The sequence below is a fragment of the Galeopterus variegatus genome, unplaced genomic scaffold, assembly GCF_000696425.1.
Source record: "Galeopterus variegatus unplaced genomic scaffold, G_variegatus-3.0.2 Scaffold4266, whole genome shotgun sequence".
Taxonomy (NCBI): Eukaryota; Metazoa; Chordata; class Mammalia; order Dermoptera; family Cynocephalidae; genus Galeopterus; species Galeopterus variegatus.
Window position 1 is genome coordinate 88,690 of NW_007730377.1, and position 26,512 is coordinate 115,201.

At 47.6% G+C, this 26,512-nt stretch overlaps 1 protein-coding gene across 1 annotated transcript in view; it reads right to left on the reverse strand.

Annotated features, from left to right (window-relative positions):
- Positions 1-26,512, reverse strand: part of LRP8 (low density lipoprotein receptor-related protein 8, apolipoprotein e receptor) — an 82,573-nt gene that overhangs the window by 3,359 nt on the left and 52,702 nt on the right. The window contains exons 6-19 of the mRNA XM_008587174.1: positions 25,301-25,423; positions 24,259-24,381; positions 20,628-20,747; positions 20,430-20,555; positions 16,723-16,897; positions 14,269-14,496; positions 12,421-12,539; positions 12,019-12,158; positions 10,450-10,591; positions 9,220-9,372; positions 8,125-8,349; positions 5,998-6,066; positions 2,006-2,178; positions 780-956 (exon numbers count right to left, since the gene is read on the reverse strand). Coding sequence (XP_008585396.1) covers positions 780-956; positions 2,006-2,178; positions 5,998-6,066; positions 8,125-8,349; positions 9,220-9,372; positions 10,450-10,591; positions 12,019-12,158; positions 12,421-12,539; positions 14,269-14,496; positions 16,723-16,897; positions 20,430-20,555; positions 20,628-20,747; positions 24,259-24,381; positions 25,301-25,423 — 2,093 coding nt within the window. The remainder of the gene's footprint in view (positions 1-779; positions 957-2,005; positions 2,179-5,997; positions 6,067-8,124; positions 8,350-9,219; positions 9,373-10,449; positions 10,592-12,018; positions 12,159-12,420; positions 12,540-14,268; positions 14,497-16,722; positions 16,898-20,429; positions 20,556-20,627; positions 20,748-24,258; positions 24,382-25,300; positions 25,424-26,512) is intronic.

Consider the following 26,512-nt stretch of genomic DNA (forward strand, 5'->3'; position numbering starts at 1 on the left):
CGGCCCGTGGCTCACTTGGGAGAGTGCGGTGCTGAGAACACCAAGGCCAAGGGTTCGGATCCCATATAGGGATGGCCGGTTAGCTCACTGGGTGAGTGTGGTGCTGACAACACCAAGTCAAGGGTTAAGATCCCCTTACCGGTTATCTTTTTTTAAAAAAAAAAAAGAGTAACTCCCCCTGAAGCATTTCCTTCTCTGGAAGCAATGTCACTTTACACATGTGCAGTGCTTTGGAATTCATAAAGTGTTCTTACATGTGCTATCTCGCTTGAACTTTATAAACTCAGGAGGCAGATAGAATGAGGGTTATTATTATCACTTTATAAATAAAAGTGAGCAGAGAGAAGGGACTAAGGTCACAGGGCTGTGGAATGGTGGAACTGGGAATCGTCTTCTCACTCCAAGCTCAACGCTGCTTCCATTGTGCCCCTCTGATCTTTAATAATTGGTTAAGCAACTGTTTGCTTGGACTGACCGAGGTTAAGGATCCTCAAGGCCATCTGCTAACCCCCTCATTTGCTCAACTTCATTTCCCATGTGTCCCCTTCATGAATAATTTGCTTCAGCAGCAATTCTTTCTGTCCTGCCCCACACTTGATCACTTTCTTCCACATGCCATATCCTTGGTCTGTGACTAACCCATGTTTCCTCTTTACCCCAATACCCAGCTCACAGTTTGCAGCCTTCCAAAACCAGACAGCCTTCTAGGACTGGATGCACCTGCTGGGGGTGATGCCCTCACTCACCAGCCCCTCAGACTTAGAGTGGCACTACCCTACCTTGCAATTGACGACAGGCAGCTCGGAAAGAGGGTTCTTCGGGAGTTGGTGCAGCTGTGACCTTGGTTCCCCCGGCAAGACAAAAAGCTCCTTGAGGGCAGGGGCTGGGTCTTCCAGTTCTCTGGTCTCCCCAAGACAGGGCTCTGCCCACAGTGGGCGATCAAAGCTGCTGATTGCCTGACAGGGGGATGGACTGGATGACCTCTGAGGTCATACTCAGCCCCCTGACTCTGCTATACAACAATGATACCTGCTGCAGCCACTCCATGGTCCTTGCTTCCCCAACAAGCCATGCTCTGTTGTGCCTCTGAGCCTTTGCACATGCTTCTGTCTGAAATGACATTTCCCTCCTCTACCTGGAAAACTGCTATTAATCTTCTAAGGACACAGTTCATTTGTCACCTTCTTTGTGAGGCATTCCTTGCTTGATTCCCCAGACAGAATTAATATCTCCCTTGTTGATGTTTCTACAGCATTTGTTTAACAAATATTTGTTGGGAGCCAGCTATGCTGTGCTAGGCAACAGGAAAACAGATTAATCAGACAATTCTGCTCTCAAGAATCTCACAGTCTAGTGGGGAGACCTCTAAGTAAATGACAACTGGATTATACGAGGGTATTTCCAAAAGTTCATGGAAAGATTTGTATTATCTTTTAATTCTATTTTTCCACGAACTTTTTTAGTGAGACAGGTGTTTTGATGCACAGAGGCCCGAGGCCCAGGGGACTGTGGGAGAACAAAGAAAGCCAGGGAAAGCTTCCTAGAAGGGACTCCTGAGCTTCCACCATGGCACTTAGTACACAGTTGTACAACTGCATGTTACTATCTCTAACTCCCCCACCAGCTCCTTGGAAGCAAGTGCATTCCTTATTTACTTTTAAACACTTGATATCTAATGTGGTGCTTGGCACATAACTGGCACACAGTGTTTGTTGAAATGAATACACTTTAATTAAATATCCACAGTTAACCTTCCAGAGCAAAGATTCTGAAAACTCAGCAGAAAGAAAGACATTTGGCTTCTTCACTGCCAGGAAGAGCTCTAGGGAAAAGGTGGTCCTGATACCCTTCTACCCCGATCACCTGCCCTAGCATTTCTGTGTCCCCCAGGGCCTAGAACAGTGCCTAGTACATGGAAGGTAAATGTTTGAGGAAGGAAGGAAAGGAAGGGAAGGGAAGGAAGAAGGACGGAAAGGTCGGAATTCTCTCAGTAAAGAATACTTACTGCAGGATACACATGGCCAATCTGAGCATTCCTCCCTATATGGAGTTCATCTTCATCCTCTTCTTCTGTTGTTTTCCTGTACACTGGGTTGTCAAAATTCATGCTCTTGGTGTTCTTCCTCTTCCAGTTTCTCCAGATCAGGTAGCCACTCATGCACAGCAGGGCAATTACCGCTGGAGGAAGGGACACATTACACTGGATCTCCAGCAGGCTCTAACCCCAGATATCAGTGCATATCTTGCCACCTCTCCAACTTTACTGCCCCTTGCTCCTCAGGCTCTGTTTCTGCGTGTTCTTTTTCTGCTGCTTAGAAGTCCTTCTCCCATCTCGTTTCCTTCACTGACTACTAATCCTTTGAGATCCAGCTCAAATGTGAAGTCTTCCCCAAGGGCTCTAGGCAAAGTTGGCTGCTCCCTCATGTGTGCTCCCAGGCCACAGTATCTTACTTTATATATCTGTACTCCATCTACACCAAACCCTTTGAGGGCAGAGACTGTGTCATTTATCTCTCTATGCCCAGAGCCTAGCACTAAGTAGGTGCTCAGTAACATGTACTGAATGAATGAGTGAATTTGTTCATAACACCTTTGTCCTAATGCTGCTGCTTCCCTGGATTTCTGTAAGAAAACCATTCTTTCCTAAAATTGGAGGGTAGAGGGTGGGATGGGGTAGGGTGTTTCTTTCTAAAGCTGGGGCTCCACCAGAAGACGAGCATCTGTAGAAGGGGACACAGCAGGGCAACACAGGCTCTGAGTTAGAATAAATGAATATATTAACGAGCAAAGGAGGAAGCTCTTTCAACAGAGCTCAGCGAAAATGGGGCAAGCAGCTTCATAAGGTAGTCAGCAATCACTGAGCATTCAAGTGGAGGCTGGATAATCACTTATCTGGGATGTTCTAGAGGGGGTTTCTGTTTTAGTAAGATTACAATAATCAATATTCATTAAAGACAAGACAAAGCAAGGATGCCTGTTATCACTGCTACTATTTATTGTCCTAGAGATCTAGCTATGCAGTGAGACTAGATAAAAAAATTGAAGGGTATAAATATGGGAAAGGAAGAAACCAGATTGTTGTTATTATCAGCTATTTGTATGTTTAGAAAATCTTAGAAAAGCAGGTGAAAGACTATTAGAAATAATTTTAGTTCATCAAGAATCCACATAAAAAATCAATAGCTTTCTTTTAAATCAGCAATAACAAATTAGAAAATGTAATGGAATTAAAACACGTTATTAATAGCTCAACAAAAAAAATATAAAATACCTGAGAATAACCTAATAGGAAGCATGCAAATCCTATGTGATCTATAAAGTTCTAGAGAAGGACATAAAAGAAGACTGAAATGGGCCAAGCCCGTGGCGCACTCGGGAGAGTGCGGCGCTGGGAGCGCAGCAGCGCTCCTGCCGCGGGTTCAGATCCCATATAGGGATGACCGGTGTGCTCACAGCGCTCACTGGCTGAGCGCGGTGCGGCTGGTCTCAAAAAGGACAATAAATAAATAAATAAATAAATAAATAAATAAATAAATAAATAAATAAATAAAAGAAGACTGAAATAAATAGATATGTCATGTTCCTGGATGGGAAGCTTCAATATGGTAAAAATGTAAATGCTCCCCACATAAATGTATACATCCAAAGCAATCTCAACAAAAACCATCATAATTATTATAGAATTGACAAGATTATTCTAAAGTTCACCTGGAAGAGAAACTGAATAAAAATAGCTGAGAACATGTTGTGAGCATAACATCACCAAGTTGGACTGCTAGTATATAAGAATAGACAGATAATTGTGGTGGAGAATAAACAGCCTAGAAGCAGATCAAAGTATGCATGGCATGTAGTTTATAATAAAGATGACAATACAAGTCAGAAGGAGAGGATGGACTATTCAATAACAGTTTGGGGGAAACCAGACAGGTATGTAGTAAAAAAAATAGTTAAATCTCTACCTCATACCGTACTCTAAGATAAATTTCAAATGGATTAATATCTAAATACTAAAACAAATTTATAGTAGAAGAAAATATAGAGAGATATTTTAATAATTTAGAATGAGGAAGGCCTTCCTAAGCAAGACACAAAATCCAGAAATCATAAAGCAAAAGATTGGTAGAACTACTACTTAAAAAATTTAAATTTATGCATGGCAAAAGATACCATAAACAAATTTTAAAATCAAGTATCAGACTGGGAGAAAATATTTGTAACATATATTATAAAGGTTCACTATTCATTATGTATAAATATTTATAAGTATAAGAATAAGACAACCAATAGAAAAACAAGAAAAGACTGAAAAAGCAATCCATAAAGGATGACATGTAAATAAATGGTCAATAAGCTTATGAAAAGAAACTATCTCACAAGGCAATATCAGGACGATAACATTCATCTTTCACCTCTCAGATTAGCAGAAATTAAAACTATAGATTATTTCAGGGTGGGTTGTATCAGTGAAACAGAACATACATGCCTCTTTCTAAGGAGCATAGGATGGAAGGAAAGGGATCAATTTGTCTTTCACTCACATCATTCAAAATAAGCCTGTAATAATAGCCTGATCATCATTTCTTCTTAAGTCTTAAGGCCAATTCAAATCTCCAGATACACCACCCTTGCTCTGGAATTAACTTCTCCTTCCGCTATTCCTCTACAGGAATGTCGTGCTACTATTATATCTCTGTATCACATTTCTATTATAGCACATTATAATATGTATTATGATCTACTTTGTATGATTTATTTATGATTAAGTCTGATTAAAGACTGAAACTCTTAAAGTCCTTATCTTTTTCTTCCCTGGATCCTTGGCACTGGGAGTGTCTCCAAAAGGGGAGAAATTTTTATAACATTCACTAACTCACCACCATATTGAGGATTCCCAGGATAAAAGGACAAAGCTCCTGTTCTTGAGATACTTGTGGGCAAGTAAGGGAGATAAGCCTATGAATGGACAACCGAAATTCAAAGATAATGCCAAGAGGGAGAGACAGGGTGTACAGAATACTATGAGAATATCAAGGTGGGAGAAAATGAATCAGCCCCTATGGTTCTCTGTGAGGTCTTAGCCAAATGTTATATTCTGGTCCTACCAAACTCCTTCGAGTTCCAAACCCACACCCACCCCACCCCTCCATGCCATTTCCCATTCCTTGGCTTTGCTCATGCTGTCTTCACTGCTTAGATTGCTCTTGATCCTTCCTCACTTGGCTGACTCAGCTCAAACATCCTTTCCACTAGGAAACATTCCCTGCCCTCTTCCCCTCTCTCCCAGTCTAAGTGCTTCATTGGCATTTTCACTGAACTTAGTGCATACAGCTTAATCTAGGACTTACCATGTCATAATGAATGTACCTGTGTTATGTGTGTCTCTCCAACAAGACAGTAAACTTTTGTAGGACAGGACCATGTCTTATCTTTAACTACCTTCTTTCCCCTTATCACAGTTTGGCACATAGCAGCTGCTTGATAAATGTTTATTGAAAACCAAACAGAAAGAAAGCAAGACAGCATGACCTATTAAAGGAATGGCAAGCAGCTCTACTCATTAATTCAATGAATATGAGGCTACTTCAAAAAGTTCATGGAAAAATAGAATTAAAATATAATATAAATCTTTCCATGAACTTTTTGAAGTACCCTTGTATTTGATTTCCTACCATGTGCCAGACATTGCTAGGAGCTGGGGAGAGTTCAGCAAAAGAGATATCAGATCTGTCCCCAGGGAGCATACAGTTTGTGCCTCACATGGCTGGAGTGCAGCATGAATGAGGTGGGGATGTACCTTGTACCTGGACAGTTGCCTGGGGCTAGTTCCTGAATGGCTTTGTGTGCCAGGCTAGGAAACCAAATTAAATCAGGACTGGGAAGCAGGCAGAAAGGCTGCCAGGGCAGAACAAGTCAATGGGGCCAGTCATTATGCCAAGGTCTCTATCCTATCCTGCACAGGGTCTCCTCTCCTCAGTGACTTGGGGCCACACTCACCTATGGGCACGATAATCCCAATAACAGCAGCAGTGACTGTTGAACCCATCTTGCCACCTTCATTCCCATCTGCAAAACAAACATTTGCAGAATGATGCTCCATCATGGTGAGCCCAAACCCTTACTGGCCTCAAGCAGTAAGAATTAACTTCCCAACTGTTTCTCACCTCCATTCCAAATGACGATCCTGGCTACAGCTTAATAATCCAGTATTTCTAAATCCTATCAAAACTACTGCGAAGCAAGCAGGACAGAGATTATCTCCATTTCCCAGAGGGAGAAACTGAGTCTTATTGAGGGTTTTGGGGGCTCACAGATAAGTGGCAGAGCTGGGACTTGAACCCAGGACTCATGACGCAAGCCCCATCCTCTCCCCAGAGCATCATGGTGGTAGGAAACCAGGGGCTACACATGTTGGAGTGAACACTTAGGTCTTCATGTTGCTGACTTACTGGGTCAATTGCCTTTTTTCAGCTAGTATCTGTTGCTTTGTCCCTGTTGTTTTGGTGGTCTGTCCATCTGCATTATCAATTTATTTTTCATAAGTAATTAAAATGGGACATAGTGTAATATATAGGAGGTCATACTTCTTAGGTTCAAATCCTTGCTCTACTACTCACTACTTGTGTGACCTTGGGCGAGTTATTATATATCATAGATATAACGGCTGGCCAGTTAGCTCAGTTGGTTAGAGCACAGTGTTGATATTATAGATATAACATGTTATGTTTCTTTATCTTTAAAATGGGGATAATGATATTACCTACCTCCCAGGGATATGGTAAGGATTAAATGAGAAAATTCATATGAAATGCTTAGCACAGCACCTGCCTGGCACAGCCTTGCCTAATTCAAAGAGGGCAGAAAGTGGTAGGAGTTGTTGTGAGGCCTAAATCAAAAAAGGTATGTAAAAGCACATTCTACACTGAAAAGTGCTTGGAAAATGTACTGTATTTTTTAAAAAGTATGCTGTACTATCTTTCTCAATCTTACAACCATCTTCATTATGATATTTGCATGGCCCTTATAAGTTTAAAAAGCATCTTTCGCTTGGATCCTCATGACAGCCCTCTGAGGCAGGAAGAGGGTCTCTCCTGCATTTACTCCACGTGAGGAGATGACTGCCCTCTGGCAATGACCCAAATCCCATCCTCTCAGTGTGTCTGTTTCTCCAAGTAACTCCAAGGGAACCTAACTATTAAGTGGAGAAAAGAGCTGCACTGCTTACAAAGCTAACTGGAAATGCTGCTGTCCTCTCGTTCCAGGGACCGAACAAACACTGGACAGCAATATTAAAACCTAGAGAACGATGAAGCCAGTAGGGAGAGGCTGGTCAGAGGCTCTGCCCCAGATGAGAGGAACTAAAATTCACATATGTCCTCTCCAAACTTCAGGGGGTGTGCTCAACTCTGAAAATCCCACTTCTGCCTGCAAAATGGGCCCAGTTAGAAAGGTGCTGCCAAGCTGCTTGGTTTCCGGGCCATTCATGCACAGAAAAAAATTTAAAAAATAGTTTATCCTTTTAAATGAACTCCTCCTGGCAGGTAACTCAATTAATAAGGTATTTGCCGGTTAATGAAATAGAACATTTCTATCAGTGACAATTACTGCTCCCAATGATTTAGTAAGTGGTAAACTTAATTATTTTTATCCCAGGGATAGGAAAGAGGCATGAGAAGACCGTGCTTCCCAAGGCTGCTGGGAACTGAGATCAGAGCTTTCCAAACCTGAGGGGCACCCTCTCATACACGTCAGTAACTCATGAAACACAGACACACACACACCCAGGGTCAGCAGAAGCTGTGTGCGAGCACTTCCTTTTACACTGCCTCTTTTGTCTCTTGTGGCAATCTTTGAAGCAGGTAGGGGAAGGTTTATTATTATTTTCACTATGTAGGAGAGGAAAATGAGGCTCAGAGATAGGATACAGCTTCCCCCCAGACCCTCTGCAAGTTAGAGGCACCTAAGACTCCTAAATCACAGGCTGGCATTTGACCTCCTCTGCTTCCTCCTCAGGGTTATACATTTTTCAGCTCTGGTATAATCTTCTCTTCCTACATATCCCCCATTCTGGCTTCCCTAGGACCCCTCCCATGTCATTAAAGAATGCAGAACTCATTGCCTTACAGCGCTGGGAGTGGTTGCTGGTTGCAGGGTTTGGAGTAGACGTGCTGATGCTGGGAGCTCCGGGGACACTAACTGAGCTTGGGACTGCAGCTGCCAGGCTCGGTGTCTCTGCACTGTGGTTCTGGTAGGTGGGGCTGTGAACGGTGGTCCCAGGGGTTCTTGTGGTGGCGGCTACTGTCCTCGTCGTGGTAGAGGCTAACGTCGTAGTTGAGGTAGATTGAGGTGCTGGAGGGGAAATACTGTGGAAGTCACTTGGACACAGAATATTGTTGCTTTAGTGACTAAGTTATTGCCTCCATAAGTTATACATAGGAACTCATCCTCTGGCTTAGCTCAAATGCCACTTCTTTGAACCCTTCTCTAATCTCCCAAATGGGCTTTGATTTTTCTTTAACTAGATTTCTTTAGAATTTCACTTTGATTGGATAAAGATGAGTCTTTAGAACAGTGTTGTTGAATTAGGTGTGGGCAAGACCACTGTAAAAGACGGGGGGGAGGGAAATCATATAAATCTAGAAGGATTTTATACCTACATTGTTAACACCACTAAGTTTAAATTCTTACTCCACTTTAAATAATTAGACCGGGAAATCGTAAATGATGCAGTAGACTTATGCTCAAACAAAAGGCCTTGGCCATACATTAAGATTGGGAAGTGAATATAATTTATGTAATGGAAATACTCACTAGGTATTAGCTCCAATGATATTGCAAAAGGGCTTCTATGTAGTGTGTTAAGTTTTAGGTGAGAATAGGCAAGCATATAGTCATCTGCATACAAATAGTAACTGAAGCCATGGAGATCAAGGGTTCTTAACTTGATGAGGTTTTCAGGGGGTTCCAGAAACTACCTGAAACTGAATTTAAAATGTTTTATGTATATGTAAATTTTGGGGGGCTAAGAGAAAGCCTTGCAAGGACCCTCAGGACATAAGCATTCAAGGAAAGTGAAAAAGAGGAGCCTCCAAACGAAACAAGTAGCCAGAGAAGATGGAGGAAAACTAGGAGCATATTGTTTCCCAGAAGCCAAGGGAAGATTTCAGCAGGGTGGGATCTGACATTGCCAAGGTCACCCCTCCTGGAAGTTCTTCTTACCTCGATAGCATCTCTTCATGTCTGGGCCCAGCCACATTGTGTCAGGACAGGCACAGGTGTACTTGGGAGAGTGGCTGGAGATCTGAGGAGCAGGAAGGCACAGGTACTCACAGCCTCCATTGGGCTGGGCACTCAGATCACAGGCATCTGCAGCTAAGGGCAGAGAGACAGGGCACATACAGGATATGCCAGGTCTTACTGCCTCCTGAGGATGAGGCCCCTCCCACTTGGCTTGCTCAAAAAGCTGTCCCATGGGGCTGGCCGGTTAGCTTAGTTCGAGCGCAGTACTAACACCAAACACCAAGGTCAAAGGTAGGGATCCCCATGCCAACCAGCCACCAAAAAAAAACCCCCAAAAAACCTTCCCTACTACTTTTATTGGACACCTTACAGCACTGTACCTGGTGTTTTATCCCCACACTCATTTAATCCTTACAACAATTCTGAGAGGTGGGTGTTATGTCCCAGATTGACAGACAAAGACACCTAGGCTCAAAGAGAACAAATTTGTTAAAGCTATATATACCTCTAGGAATTTTGGACACAGAATTTAAATTGAGGTCTGTTGGACTCCAAAGGCCATGTTTGGTTTGGTTTTGTTTTTCTCCTATGCCACATACCATGTCTCTCTGTTATTTAAATTTCTAGATCTAGAATCAGGCACCAATCTTATCTCCTTACCCTCTCTTGCTTTCCTCCTGACAGCCAACATCTCAGTTACAGTCAGAATTAGTACATCCTAGTGATGGAGGAGGGACAACCTAGTAGTGGGATTCTTGGAATCTATTCCCAATGAAGAAGCTGACTTACCATATGAACCTAAACTACTGCAAAATGGGCACGAATAGCAAATGAGAAGCAATGTGTCATGGTGGAAGGAGCTTTGGAATCAGACCTGAGTTTAGGTTTTAGTTCTGCCACCTGCTAACGTTATTTTACCTCTCTGGGCTTCATTTTCCTCAACTGTTAAATGAGAAGAGTGATACTCATACTTTTTAGGATTGGCAAAAATAGGACATTGATATATTAATTTATACCCATCCTTAATTCACAATAACTTGAGGAAAAATGAGACAAAATATATGATGACAGAGCATTCTACTGATAAGAGGGATTGTTGTTGTTATTCCTGGGGGTGCTGAGTCATGACATGAATGTGAACATAGCCTGCCTAGTAGAGGGAGGGGACACAGGCAGGGGATCTGGGACCTGGGACCAGGGATGGCTCACCTCTTGGCTGCTTCAGCTCATGGAAGATGACAATGTCATGTGGATTATTGAGGTTCTCAGCCAGGATGGAGATTTCCAGGCCATTGAGCCGATTTGCACTGAAAATGGCCTCATTCTCCAGGTCTGTCCAGAATACCCTGTCCTGTGGGATACAGATGCAGAGAATGGGAGGCCTACAGTCTAAACCTATCACCTCAATCTGAGGGCTCAGCCCTAAACCATAGTCACATCTCCCCTGAGCTATCCTGTCCACGGATTCACAGTGGGACTTTCAGCCTCTGATCTTTGATGTACACTCTCCTGGTTCCCTTCTGTCTTAGAGGATTGTTCAGTGATTCGGTACTTTGGCTTGAAGGCCACAAAGCTACTCATTAATGCTGAGCTAGTCCTGCTTCCCAGAGGCCACCAGAAACCCAAGCTTATTCTCGATAGCTATGACCATTATCGGGGCCTGGGACCAAGATTGGAGATGTGTGAGCTACTGAGGGCTATCCATTGCTAGGTCTCCTACAGCCTCTGTGTATATACACATATGAATCCACATGGTTATTTCATACAAGCCTAGACATGCATCTCTAGGAAAATCCATAGGTACAACCATGCATCCTCATACCCACATCTAGACACATACCCAAATGCTCATCTATACACATAAAGGCACACTTGGACCTAAATAAGCACTTGTCTAAATACTGGTATACATACTTATACTCACAAGCATCAGCACATATAGGAATGCACACTTTTGCCCTGATGCATTTATATAACGCATGCATATACACATACTTTACATGTACATGCCACGTATATGCACATGCACATACACGTATCTGAACACACCTGTCTTTTGAAGTAGGGGCTGGACATGGAGGTGGAGCTTTGCCCACAATTTCAAAGCAGTGCTGAGTGATGTTGTTCCAAGCAAATACTGCCAATGCCCACCACAGACTACTGTCCCCTTGCTTTCCCTCCCCTTGATGGCAGAGTTAGTTTGGGGAAGAGGTTGGTGTGTGAGACCTTGGTTGGTTCTGGCTTCCTCAGTCCCCAAGGAGAAAGGTTGTTAGGGTCAGGGCAAAGGAATGTCTGGACTCCCCACTTTGCTGGGAGTTTCTTGAGGACTAGGATAGTGTCTGATTCACTTCTACGACCCTAGGGTTTGGCAAAGGTGCTAAACTGAATAGCATCTCTCAGGCCATTTCCTATAGTAAATGATTCTAAGGAAATGATATTCCTTCTTCCCTTCCTTTTTACTGGGTACCTTCTGTATGTGTGGTACCGTGCTGGGTGCCGAGGGTACAGAGAGGGAACGTACATGTCTAGCAACTCACCTATGAGAAGTGCTCTGAGAGAGAGATCTTGGGAAAGGGGCACAGGAAAGGCTGCCAGGTAGACAATGGGCTATAAAGGCTTTGTATGCACGCAGCTCACAAATTGTGTACAAACATGTCAATTGGCTTCCCTGTTCCTTTGCTTCCATTTAGACAAGTCTCAGGGAGTTGTCCTATTTGAACAAGGTTTTTCTAGGCTTCAGCTTCCTGATGGGACCATGCCTCCCCTCACAGGGCTCACCTCAAACACAGCTATCCCAAAAGGGTGGCTCAGGAAGTCAGTGGAGGAAATCAGCATTTTTCTGTTGCCCCCACTGAAGTCAATGCTGGACAGCTGGTGCAGCTTGGAGTCTACCCAGTACAAGCGCTGGTTCAGCAAATCTTGGGGAAGAAGTAGGGAAGGAGAGATCAGATTATGAATCTGGGACCCAAGCCTGGATATCTGTTCTCTGTACCCCACCCCCACCCCACCCCCATTTCCAGGCCTTAGATTGAAGCCAGCCTACGGTAATCATCCGGAAACAAAGGCAATGGCCTTTGAGGGGACCATGAGGGGACCCAGAAGCAAGAGGCATGGAGCTCAAGACAGTGGTCAGGATCAGATGCTAGAATAGGCTCCCAATCCATGGAAGGCAGGGCTCACCCAGGGTGATTCCATTGGGCCATTCAATATTGTCTGATACCAGTGTTTGCCGGTCCACACCATTGAGCCCAGACTTCTCGATCTTGGCCTGGTACCCCCAGTCAGACCAATACATGAACCTGAAAGAAAGAATAATCCAGTCTGGCTTCTTGTTGGGCACATAACTGGGGTGGTCAGAGTCACAAGGGCTCAAGCCCAGACTTCTCGATCTTGGCCTGGTACCCCCAGTCAGACCAATACATGAACCTGAAAGACAGAATAATCCAGTCTGGCTTCTTGTTGGGCACATAACTGGGGTGGTCAGAGTCACAAGGGCTCAATGGACCACTGAAGAGTTGAAGATTATTATTAGTAGAGAATGGGAAGACCTCTGAAATCCTCTGGAACCACCAAATCTTAGAATTCGCAGGAACTGTAGCCTTCACCTCGTTTGAGAACCTGGGGAAGCCTGTATTCCTGAGTCTACCCAGCCTCAGCTGAACAGCTTGTGAGAAAATCTCTCCCACTTCTGGCAGCTTTAACTAGAGCTCTAGAGCATCAGTGTGGGAAGGGTCCTTGTAAACTCTCTCTTTCCAGATTTACAAAGGAGAAAGTGGGTGACCTTCCCATCTTAGGTAACCTTCCCTGCTCCTGTCCCCTTGGGCCTACTAGGGCTGGTAGTAGCCCACTATTGCTAATTCAAGATAGTGCATTAGATCTTACCCCCTCCTTTGTAAATAGTCCCTTTATTAAACCCTCCTCCAATTATCTTCATTTGAGTGTGCAGTGGGTTTTCTTCTGGGACCCTGACAGATCCACAATGGATTAGGGCTAGGCTGAGTATAACTGTGCAGTTTGGGGGACAGGATATGGCAGGTGCAGATCTGTGTGAGGACAGACAGGGAAGAGGGTTGAAGTGAGGGTTAAATGAGATGGCTCAGTATCTGTCAGTGCCTGGTACTGTGCTGGGAGCACCTGATGTGTGCTCAGTAAATGGCAGTTGTCAGTTTGAAGGCTCACATGCCCTCTAATGTTCCCCGCCCCAGCAAAGCTACCCCCACTGGAAGAAGAGGGTTTTTTTTTTTATCCTGGTTTAATAATTAAGGAAACAGCAGTAGGAAGAAGCTCACAATACTGGTAAACTTGATATGATACAGCTGTTAAAAAACTGATGCCATCTCAGGACATCCCCACCAGGGGAGGGAGGAGTCCTGTTCTGTGCAGAATCCCTAACTCCCAAAACTGAGGGCAGCCTAGGTGGTGAAGAGCCCAGAGACTGTGGGCAATGGCAGTGGGGATGAAGGGGGGCTGCTGGGAGCAGAGCAGGCCCAGTGATCTTGGTCTTCCAATCTTGCTGGTTGTCCTGCAGGGCAGGGGATAGACATGTCTTATATAACTCCAGAGGCCAATGGAGGAAGTTATAGGGAGGCAGTTTTGGGATTATGAGGTTAAAAAAAACCCCACCTTCTAATAGGCAGAGCTGCCCCCAATGAAACAAGCCCTACAGGAAGTAATGAGCTCCCTGTCCCTAAAAGCGCATGAGCAGCTGCCAGATGGCCACCTGCAGCAGCCTGAAGAAAGGCTTCCAGCCCGAGGAGCTCCTAACAGGCCATCTCCAGAGCCCTACTCTGCTCTGAGATGCTCTGATTCTACGAAATAATGAGTTAGCAGGAGAACGCCGGTGACCAGTGCCCAAAGAACCCTTGGCTGGGGATTAACAGGATGAGAGGAGTACACAGACTTTCTTTCCTATGGCCTGTGTCTGAATGGCCCAGAGTCTTTGAGAGCCCTCAAGATATCTTTTGACAGATACCTGAGGACTGAGTTCCCATGGTGAGAGAATGGGAAGTTCAGGGTGGGGACACTCACCCTTGCAGGGGGTCGACAGCGATGGCCCGGGGTTCACTGAGGTCATGGCTAAAGAGAGTACATCGGCGGCCGCCATCGACTGTGGCCACTGAGATGGTCTTATTGCCTGAGTCGGTCCAGTAGATGTGCTTGTGGACCCAGTCCACTGCCAGGCCCTCTGGAGAGTGCAGCTGCTCGTCAATGAGGACCTTCTGCTCTGCCGGATTGCTGGCCTTGTCCATGTAGGCACTTAGGAGAAACCAGAGATGGCTGTGAGGCAGATGTTCCACCCATGGGCCTATCTGGAGCTGCCTGTGCACCCTTCCCCTTCTCTTCCCTCTGGGCCATGCCAATGGATTTTAGAGGAACTTGGCCAACTTCTATTCAACACATTCCCCGGGCCACCAGGGTAGGAATACAGGCTTGAATCATCCGCAGTCTCTGGCCTAGCACTCAGTTTAGTGGAGGACAGAAACTTGCAGCCAGATTTAATGCAGTGTGATTACGGAAAGCATTAGAGGCTATGGCAGCAGAAAAATGGAGACTGCATCATCCTGGAAAGTGGGAGAAGGCTTTGTAGTTGAGTCCTGAAGGACTAGTTCACTGGGAACACAAAGGACAGAAAGCCAACTGGGCAAAGGGCATGTGCAAATGCCCAGAGTTGAGCATGTCCTGGAATAGCGAGATGTTCAGTGGGGTAAAGCTGGGTATGTGGGACTTAAACTTGAATTAAGTGTAGGCAAGGACCACATCCTGATCACAAAGGACAGAAAGCCAACTGGGCAAAGGGCATGTGCAAATGCCCAGAGTTGAGCATGTCTTGGAATAGTGAGATGTTCAGTGGGGTAAAGCTGGGTATGTGGGACTTAAACTTGAATTAAGTGTAGGCAAGGACCACATCCTGATAGGCTCTGAGTGCCATGCTAAGGAATTAGGATTTTATCCTGGGGCAAGTGCGGGTGGTAACTGAACCAGTCAGAAGACATGGTCAGATAGGCACATTAGATCACTATGGCACCTATGGAATGGATGGACTGGAAGGGAAGTGAAAGAGGGCAGGGAAACTGGTTAGGAGGCTGTTATAGCATCCAGGTGAGAGATGAAGAGGGTTTGAAGAAGGGTTGTACTAGTGAGAATGGAGAGAAGGGGCTGATAATACAGTAGACACTCAGGAGGTAATATTAACAGGACTTCATTTCCCAAATGCTGTTTTTCCCAAGGTTCTCTTCTCCCCCGAACCCTCTCTCTAGGAGATCAGTTCCATGGTGCCCACTGTCATCCACAACTCTGCCTCTCCAAACTCAACAACTCTTTAAGTTCCCAACTGCAAAGCCAACAGGCTCCCTCAGCATGTCCTATGGATACCTTGACTCAACATGTCCAAAACTGCTCATCCCCATTCCCCTTCCCTCAGCCAGACAGACAGTCTGCCCAATCCCTGATCCTCCTCCAGTGCTTTCCATCTCAGAGAACAGCTCCACTGTTCTTGAAACTTCCCAAGCCAAAAAACTGAAACTCCCAAAATTAACCTTGGAGTTACTTCTGACTCTTCCTATTTCAGCCCCATATCCAGTGTGTCAAATCATGCTTCTTTCAGTCACAACTACTGGACAGGCACTGATCTAGCTCTGTTTCTGGGTATGTAACTATAAACCAAGTGTATCTAGGTGTTGGGGAAAGATAGGAATCTAGTTGTCAGTGAGTAAAATTCGGCATATTAGCTTCCATCCACCCATCCATCCCATCATTATTTCAACAGTGACTTAGTGTCTGCCCATTGCCCAGTCATTGGCAGTCTTGCCAAGTGAATCTCAGGACAGAGAGAGGACATGACTGCCCAAAGGGGGCTCAGACATGCAGGGAAGCAGGCTGGTGGCACCTGAGAAAGACTTAGGAGAGAACCTCCTCAAGTGCCAAATGTCCACTGATTGTGGCATCACAGACTCAGTGAAGGGCTGGCTTGGGTGTAGTGCCATCCAGGAAGATTTCCCAGATGCCCAGATTGGGTCAGAGGCCTCCTCTGTACTTTCCCCTCATGATCATCACAATGGATGTCACTGTGTTATGAGTGGGATCTTCTAGGTGAAGACCAGGTCTAAGTCATCTTTGAGGCCCCACGTTCTGACACAGACATGTGAGCTGCTTTGAAAGTCCTCATTAAAGCCAGGGATTTCTTCCTTTCCACCCTGGCTGAACATTGCCTGACTTGCACTTCCCCACTGGGCCACCAGAGGTCAGACAAAGCCCAGGTGTGGGGGCTCAAAGCCGCTCTTCCAACAGAGCTCTCAGCTCAGGCCGGCCCAGAGGGTGGCGAAGGCCTAGTGGTTCCATATCCACTGTGATCCTGTATCCCTTCCCAAGCTCTAACACTGTCCTGAGAAATCCTAGAGGCAGAGGCCACCCTTCCTCTGCTCCTCTGTCAGCCTCCCTTCCCCCAGTTCCTCCAGGCCTGGCTTCAGGGAACATGCCACTCACGTATAGATCTTGCGGTAGGAGAGGTCACACCAGTATATGCGATTGGTGGCAACTTCGACGTCTAGCGCCACAACATTCTTAAGCATGGGGATAAGGCGCGAGTAGTCCCTCTTCACCAGGTCTATCCTCCGCACCTCGTGCCGGTTGGTAAAGATTAGGGACGGGCTCTTGCCAGCTGCCATGCAGGGAGGTTGAGACAGACAGAGTCAGTGCAGGAGGCAGGGAGTCTGGACACAAAGACTCTGCCACTGGTTTGCTGGCTCACCCCTCAATTCCCTGTAAAATAGGGGTGATAATCCCTACTTCACAGGTTAGAGGAGCAGATGAAATAATGAGTGCAAAAAGCATAAGATGTAAAGCACCACATGTAACAGAAAGATTCTTATCCTATTAGATACAAACTCCCCCAAAATCTTTTACAACTCCCCATTTCCTCCTTAGGCCTGCACTGAAGGTCTTCCACAGAGTGACCACAAGTTCCCTGTCCAGCCTTATCACTCGCCCCCTAACATAAGTTGATTCCAACTATCAGACTGTCACTACCTAGCCATGGCAGGACTGTGCTGCCTTGGGGCCTTTGCTCGAGTCTTCCCCTCCACTTAGAATGCATTTCTTCCCAGCAACTCCCACCTTTGCTTGGGGTCCCACTGCCATAGTTCAACAAGAGGCCACCTGAGCAAGTAAGTGTCTTAGAAAGATGACTCAGTGTAGAGGACAGACATCAGGGCTGAGACTTGAGGAGATCCTCAAGGAGGTTATTGTGAGTCTTTGGTTAATGCAAAGTGTGGGGACATGACAAGAAGTGAAGCTGCAGAGATTGGCAGAGGCCAGATCATGAAGGGTCCTGTGAGCTGGGTAAAGAGTTTGTTCTTTGTCCTGAGCCAATGGCAGAGATGGGATATATGTGATAATAGGACACTGATTATATATATGCCGTGGAGACAACACACAACTGCCCACATATATGCAAAACCCATTTTTAGACTTAGGGTTAGATTTGAGGAAGATCACCAGTGACCTTGACACTCCTGGCTATTCCATAGGGAAGGTCACTGTCCCACAGGTCTATGAGAGCCTAGCACCAGCTGCCCCAGGCTGCTTTTTTAAAGGTATGGGGCCACTCTCATACCTTTAAAAAAGAAGGCACCAACACTGTCTGAGTGGCAGCTCTTAGCAACACCTGGAACTGCCTGTGCCTTCTCCCTCTCTTGCCTCTGTGCCTCTCACTGTGCATCTGTGTTCCCTGGGGACAGGATGGGACCAGCCTAGGGCTGGATGTGTGACCTGTGTGTAGTGACAGACTAATTCAAAGCAGGGCAGGGATGAGAGGGAGGGTGTGGTACAAATAGAGAGCACAGAAAATAGGGCCTGAAGTGTAGCAAGGGGCAAGGAGGAAAGCTGGGTTCTAGGCCCAGTTCTGCCACTGACAAACTGTGATTTTCCTCACCCCAAAATGTGAGCAATGAATGATACTTCACCTCCCTGAAGGCAGGAGCTGGGGTAGAGGACATCTTGAGGTGATTTCTAATGAGAGTTATGATGGTAACAGGGACCCTGTGTGCTTATGATTTGAGTTTTTGAGTAACTGCACTTTAGGTATTCATATGTGTGGATTTTGTGTATATATGGGTAGTTGTTTGTTGTCTCCACTGCACGTATATAATCTGCATCGTATGTTACATGTGTCCTGTGTGGGGGTAAGAACAGGTTACATGTCACGTGATGTGCTAATGTATGTGTATATTGTACAGTTTGGGTGTTGTGTTTTTTGGGTTTATGGGTTACATGTCAAATATTGTGGCTGCTGTGTTGTTACAATCTATATGTTGTGTATTGCACGAGGGTACTTCGAAAAGTTCATGGAAAAATAGAATTAAAAGCACGAATCCTTCCATGAACCTTTCAAAGCACTTTTGTATTTGTGTATATGAACTCCAGGCTTATATACCGATTACCTCTGCTTGGATATCTAAACAGTTTTCTTAAACTTAACATGCCCAAAACAGTTTAATATTGCCCTAAATCTGCTTCTCTCACTATCTTTCCTAAGACCATAAACAGCAATCCTATTTCTTCAGTTCCTTGGCCAAAAACCTTAGAGTCGTCTTTGACTCTTTTTCTCTCACATCCCACATTTTTTTGTGTGTGTGTGACCGGTAAGGGGATCGTAATCCTTGGCTTGGTGTCGCCCGCACCACGCTCAGCCAGTGAGCGCACCGGCCATCCCTATATAGGATCCGAACCCGCAGCCTCGGCACTCCCAGCGCCGCACTCTCCCGAGTGAGCAACAGGGTTGGCCCCCACATTTAATTCATAAGCAAATCCTGTTGGCTGACCTTCAAAATATATCCACAGTCTATCTACTTCTCACTGTTCCCACTGCATCCACCCTGGTTCAAGCCACCATCTCCTGTCTTTGTATTAGTGCAACAACCTCTTAAGTGGTTTCCCTGATTCCTTCTTTGCTCTCTGTAGCCAGAGGGATCCTGTTAACATGTCACATCACATCCCTCCTCTACTCAAAACTCAGTGGCTTCCCTCCGACTTAGAGTGAAACCCAGAGTCAGCCCAAATAATAGTCCAGAAAGACCTTTGAGATCTGCCCTGAGTCACCTGTCTGACTTTTTCTTGTCCTAGTCTCCTTGCTCCAAATGAACCTTCTTCCTTGCTATTCCTTGAATACACTGGGCATACTCCTACCTGAGAGCTTTTGTACCTTTTGTTCCTTCAGCCTGAAATGTTGTTGCACATAACTGCATGGCTCACTCCCTCACTTCCTCTAGGTCTTTACTCAAGTGTCACCTTCTCAGTGAGGGCTTCCCTGACCATACTATTTAAAACTCTAACTCTCTGTCCTCCTGACTTTCCTATCCCCATTCTCTACTTCATATTTCTCCTTAGCCCTTATTGCCATCTGCCATGCACTCTATTTTATTTATTTCTCTGATTTCTTGTCTGTCTCACCCATTAGAATGTTAAGTCCTGGGGCCGGCCCGGTGGCGCACTGGATAGTGCGCCGCTTGGGAAGCGCGGCGGCGCTCCCATCCGAGGGTTCGGATCCCACATACAGACCGGCTCCCGCTCACTGGCTGAGCGAGACGCGGGAGCAACACCGAGGCTTGCACTCCCGTTGCCGGTCCCCGGTCCGGTATGGGGGCAACACTGAGGGTTGCGATCCGTTGCCGGACACGGAAAAAAAAAAAAAAAAAAAAAAAAAAAAAAAAAAAAAAGAATGTAAGTCCTGAGAGGGCAGACAGGGATTTGTGTCTGTTTCCCATACTGCTGAATCCCCAGCACCTGTAACAATGTCAGGTGTTCAATATAGGAATTGAATAAAATGAATTAATTCAATTGTTTGAATTGATCAATGCGTAAGTCTGCCCATGTCACGCTCTTTGTGTGGGCTGCCTATGCTTTGTGTAGTGGGTGGCTCTATGTAGTGTCCGTGTGGGTGTTAACATGCAGTGTGTTGTATGTGAGATGTACAAGGGTACTTCAAAAAGTTCATGGGAAGACTCGTATTATCTGTCAGTGCTATTTTTCCACGAATGTTTTGAAGTGCCCTCTCATATGTTTACACTTTGAACAGTGTGTGTGCAGATTTCTATGTCTGCATACTCATGTGCACATCCGCTCCTCACATATGTGGAAGCATACTGCTTCCTGTACTCCCTCAGGGATGTCCCCTGCCCTTGGCATATCCATACCGACAGCCTTGCAGTTCTTGGTCAGTGTGTCCATCTCATAGCCAGGGTGGCACTCGCACTTAAAGTAGCCCTTGTAATTGACACAGATCTGGCTGCAGGCATCTGGGTCTGCACACTCGTCAATGTCTGTGGGGAGAAGCAGGGGTCAGAACTGGCAGGAGAATCTGCCTCTGCCTGGGGACTAGGAGGAGTTCTCACCGCCACAGGTCTTCTGGTCCAGGAGCTGGAAGCCAGCTGGGCACGTGCACTCAAAGCCGATCTTGAGGTCAGTGCAGATGTGAGAACAGCCACCATTGTTGTACAGACACTCGTTCAGTCCTGGGGAGGGACAAAGGCTCTTGAGGGTCCAGAAGCCCAGAAGAGGTGGGGGGTAGGGCAGGGGTGGGGCCTAGAGCAGAAGCAGAGCCTAAGAGCATTGGGACCCCTATAGAGCCAGGAGGGTTCTGCGACTTCATTGAGTTAGGCCTCATTAACCAGGTGTTGGGGCAAAAGGAGGTTCAGAGAAAGCCGGCCCTTACTCAAGGCCAGACATAGAGACAGGGACAGAGTGGAACTAGAACTCAGGTCCTTGACTTCCCAGGCCAGGGCTCTGTCCACCACCAGGCTAGAGGCAGCTAGGCCTTCCCTGGTGGCCTAAGGTCTTTCCTTTCACAAACACCTTTCTTATAGTTTCTTCCTCATGACCTCAGAGTTGAATGGACTTATATGTATCATGTCCAACCCTCAAAATATCCCGAGTCCCTTCTGAAATGCCTCTGCTTAAGCATTTCCAGCCTCAGGGAGCCCACTTCCCTCCTAAAGCACCACTTTGGAATAGCACTGCCTGTTTTGTTGTTGTTGTTTGGTTGGGGTTTTTTTGGTGCCTGGCCAGCAAGGGGATCCGAACCCTTGACCTTGGTGTTATAACACTGTGCCGTAACCAACTATGCTAACTGGCCAGCCTGCACTGCCTGTTATGAATCTCTTCCTCGGGATGTGCCCCCCGTAGCTTCTGCTCCTGCTGCCAGCTCTGCTGAGGGGGGTCGACCAGGGTGCACAGGCTCCCTCAGGACCCCCTTAAAGTGCTAATTTCTGGTCTCCTGCCATTCAGATGCTTTTCTCTGGACAAACTCCATCTGTGCATGTCCCTCTCTGGACAGGATCCAGACCTAGTCTGCCACCCAGAAGGAGATTGAACAACACAGGATGGCCCTACTGTGCTTGTGGCTCTTTAAGACTCCTGGGCCTTTTTCTACACTGAGCTATTGCTAAGTCAATTCTCTCCTACCATGAACTAATATTTCTTTTCAACTTCTCTCCTCTCAGCACCTGTCCCTGTGCCTCCACCTCATCATGGGCCTGGTCCCAGGATTACCAACTTCTGCAAAGGATAAAAAGATGCCAGGAGGTCACCTGGTTCTGGTTCCCCCATCCTCCACTCCCTCACCACCTTCTGGAAGGGTCCTAGGGGAAGTCAGGGAGTCCAGGACCAAGGTTCACCAAGGCTCACAGCATATCCTGAGCTTTAGAATCACAGAAGGTTAATTCCACAAGCTATAAGACGGTGCCATGCCACCCCTTTGCCCACCAGGCTCATGCACCACCACTCCAGCCAAGCTGAGCCAAGCTGAGCTGAGCCAGTCATGGCCATGCATAAAGCCAGTCTGAGCTACCCACGCCAGGCCATGCACAGCTATGGGGTGCCCCCACCTCCAACCTGAGCCATGCTTAGGAAATATCCCCTTTACCCCTGGGCCTTCTCCTGTTTCCCTGGAATGTTGGCGGAACTGAAAGAACAAGACCACAGCAACCCCATGACTGGGGGGTCTAGGAGTGACTCGACCAGGTCCAGCCCTGGGAATCCCCAGATTCTTGGGGTGGGCTGAGTCATGGTGGCTTTGGAGTAGTCTCTGGTAGTGCCACCTCCGGGAATCTTTCTGTCACTCCTAGCCCTCCCTGACCTCTCCTGTACTATATTATTCCCTGAGCACCGTCTATTCATTTGTTCTTCCATTCACTCACTTCCTCATTCATGCACCCACTCACTTCCTTCCTCTCCTTTTGCAGGTAGCAGCAACTCAACAATTCTATTTACTGAGCACTTGGTGGAGTGGCATGTGTGGAAGGGCTCTCAAAGGGGAAAAGGGAGAGCTCAAAGTGACTCTGGCTTCTGTTGAAAGAAGAAAGCAGAGTCCTCCAGGGCTGACATGGGTCATGGGAAGAGAAAGGACAGCAGGTGCAGATCGTCTATCCCTGTCAACCCTTCCCTGGAAGCCTGAAGGGAAATCTCTGGTCCTTCCTAATTCCATCTAGCCTAGTGGTGATTCCACTGGGGAGCAGGGAGAGGAAGGGAGGGGGTAGAATGCTCCAGACAGGACTGAGTCGCATTTGAGCCTTTGTTCCATGGAAAGGAGCAGTGTCACTTTCCCCAGCATGTGCACACACTTGCATGTACACACCTGCATGCACACACCTGCATGCACACACACACTTGTGTATAGAGGCACAGAAGGCCCACAGACTCCACAAACACATTCACACAGACGTAGGGACACGCAGAGATACGTGAATGCAACTCCCCTGCCTTACTCAGAGAAGCAGACACGGATACAGACAGACTGGCCTCTCACCAACATAGTCAGAAAGGACACACACAAACACGTGCGTACATATTTCTCGTTGGCATGTCATGCAGAAAACGAGAGTGAAGAGAAAGTTTAGTAGGTTAGTAGTCCCTAGCTAACTCCAAATCTGGGTGTATGGGGGTACCCAGGCTCAGTTGCTCCTGTTTCCCTGTCCCCTTTTCCACTGGTTCCTTCTTCTGGGACTTCTCTTGGAAGGACCTGGGGGTGGTGGGAGTGTCTGTCTCCCGTGAGCTCAGGTAGAGGCTGAGTGACCTTCACTTGGCTACTCTTTCTTTCACAATCGGTTCTTTTTTAACCTTCAAAAGGGGAGGCAACATGCTGTTCCTGGGGAGCTCTAGAAAACAAAGCTCTTCTGAGTGCCCAGGAAGGGAGGTGCTGGGGAAAAGTCTGCCAGGAGGTGAGAGAGGTAGGGGCTGGCCTAGGCTCTGTCTTCCCAGGGCTTTTCTGTCTAAATCTTCCTTCACCCCAACCTTCTGGGATCAGCAGAGAAATGACTCATGAACCTTCCTGGAGTCCACACTGGGTTTCCAGCATGCTCTCTGGGATGCCCACCCACCTACAGCCCAGATCTCCTTTGTTCTTTCTAGCCTGGAACCCACTCTGATACTCTAGCCATCAGGACAGCTACCTCGTTCCACTCCTCACGCTAGTCCAGCCTGCAAGTCAGAGCTCCTCAATGCTTAAGGTGCTGCCACCTCCTGCCGCTGGGCCTGCCGTGCTCCCACCCAGGCCTGGTCTGAGCAATGGCTCTGTGATGTGCCTCAATTGGCTGCCCGACGGCTGTTCCCCACCTCTCCCTTTGCAGGGTCTCCTGTTGGGGGCTGGAAGGCCTCAGAGGCCAGGGCCTTGGCTAGGTCAGCAAGGCAGGAACACTGTAGAATAGAGAAAATTCCAGAGAGCACACACTCAGAGGTCTTAATGTGGAAGGACTGAGGAAGAGAGGCCAAGTTTGTGAGAGGATGCATACTTTTTGAGCCTCTGGGCTGGAAAGGAAAGGCCCTTAGAACTTTGTAGAGATGCAAAACAAGAAGCCCCAGGGTCAAAGAGCCCCATTTAAGGCCACAGGGACAACATATGAGTCTAGAGAGAGGGTTAGATCAGAAAGTATCAGAACAGAGGGGTATGCGAGGGCCTTAAGCCCAGATGCCAGGAGAGGGCCTGGCAGGAGGATTAGTCCAGCCATTGGATGTAGACAGGTACCGTACCACACTCTTTCAGAAGCTCATCCGACCAGTCCCGGCAGTCCCTTTGAGCATCACACACTTTCCCGCCGTCCACGCACTCGCCACTCTTACACTGAAATCTGCGGGGACCCTCACAAGTTGACTCTGTCGGGCCGGACAAGAGAGTGGATACTGTCTGTGAGACCCTTGGGCAGGAAGGGCTGGGTGGGGCTCAGGGCCCATAGTGGGCAAGCAGAGCTCCAGCCCCAGCCCCCGCCCCCATAGTCTTCAGAGGGTGGCCTAGGACAGACAGCTGAACCTAGGGCCTGTGAATGTTCTGCTCACAGGACAGGATCCCAGGGATCAGGATGCCAGGCCTCTTCTAGCAGGGCAGGGCCGATGGGGTCAGGCAGTATTAGGCCCCTGGGAGGGACTGTGCAGCAGCTCTAGAGAGATCTTAGAGATTGGACCAACCATCTCTTGAGAGGGACCTTTTGCCCTAGGGACTCTGGACAGGGGAGGTTGTCTTACTGTCCAACCTGTTATCCATTTCCCCAGATGATCAGTGGTTTAGGGTCCATGCTCCTGCAGGGGGAGGTGGTGACCAGAAGAGCCATCTGAGAATTAAGGGGGCTGCCCGGGGAGCAGGATTCAGACTCTGGGCAGCCTGTGAACTAGTGAGGGAAGCCACTCGGAGGTCTGGATGTAGGCAATGGTAGGAGCTGGACTTTCATGTGTCCCTAGGCCTCTTTCAGCTTTTGCAAAGTCCTTAAAAATCCAGTTCTGATGCCACTAGGACCCCATGGGAGGGAAGCCAGGTGATTTAGGGGTGAGTGATTTGGACTTTCATGTGTCCCTAGGCCTCTTTCAGCTTTTGCAAAGTCCTTAAAAATCCAGTTCTAATGCCACTAGGACCCCATGGGAGGGAAGCCAGGTGATTTAGGGGTGAGTGATTCTCTGGGGAAAAACACATCTCAGGGACCAAGGGGAAACCTCTCCCAACTCTGCTCTCTCCAGAGTCAGAAGAGAGCTCAGGGCTTTCCCTCACAGATGATGCTGCGCCCTCTGTCCTGACCATACACACCCTGCAGGCAGCCGGCTTCATCACTCTCATCTGGACAGTCCTGTTCCTGGTTGCAGCGCTTGACTGCAAGGACGCAAGTCCCATCCCCACATTGGAACTCATCCTCACGGCAGGTCCCCAGTGCTGCCAGGAGAGGGCAAGGAGAGAAGGACAGGGTCAATGTGGTGCTGGGACAGCTCTCCTCCTCCCAGCCTCCCACTCCCATGCCATATCCACCCCTGGCGAGAACAGAACCAGTGGCCACGCTTAGGAGTCCTCAAAGGATACCTGGCCAAGGCACCTCCAGTGTATAGTTGGGGAGACTGAAGCTCAGAGAGGGGGAAGGCCTTGCCCGGGGTCACACAGCACTATGGCTGGCAGAGTCAGGACTAAAACTCAGGTCTCCTGTTTCCCTGTCTATCATCTCTCCCCAGGGCCATGCCCCAGACACATAACCTTCTTTTGAGTCTTGGTGCTCTTTACTTAATGACTTCATCCACTCAGCAAACCCTTCCTGAGCCAGGTGCTGTGCTCTGGGTAGGGGTGGGGAGCCCAGAGACAACTGAGTCTCACCATCTTCTAGGAACTCAGAGTACAGAGGCAGTCTGAGGAATACACAGATGGGGACATTCCAGGGTGAGATATGTTGTAAGAGAGGACAGATGAGGGACCTGTAGTATCACAGTGGAGGGGACCCAACCCAGCTGGGACCATCAGAGGAATCTGGGCCAGGCTTTAAAGGATGAGCAGACCCAGCAGGTAGGGAGGGTGAGAGGAATTCCTCTGTATACAAGGCCTCTGGGCAGAGGAACCAGTGGGTGGGTGACAAACTGGGGAGGGCAGCGGGTGGGAGGTATGACAGGGAGGGCGACACCGCAGAGACAGGTAGCAGTGAAGACGCTTGGCTTCTGGAGTTAAACCTGAACTTGGCCGTTTAGTAGCCGTGCGACCTCAAACAAGTCGTTTCACTTCTCCCACCCTCAGCCTTCTCCGGAGTAACACGGCCACACTCAGGGTAAGGCAAAGGAAACCCGTGCGTGGCGGATCGGGAGCGGGATCCACAGTCCCTGGGCGGGGCGGGGCGGGGCGACGTGAAGGGGCTTACGGCAGTCGGCCTCGTCCGACTTGTCCTTGCAGTCGCGGTCGCCGTCGCAACGCCAGCCCAGGTGCACACACTCGCCGCTGCGGCAAGCGAACTGGGTGGCGGCGGCGCAGGCGGCGGGCGCGGCCGTG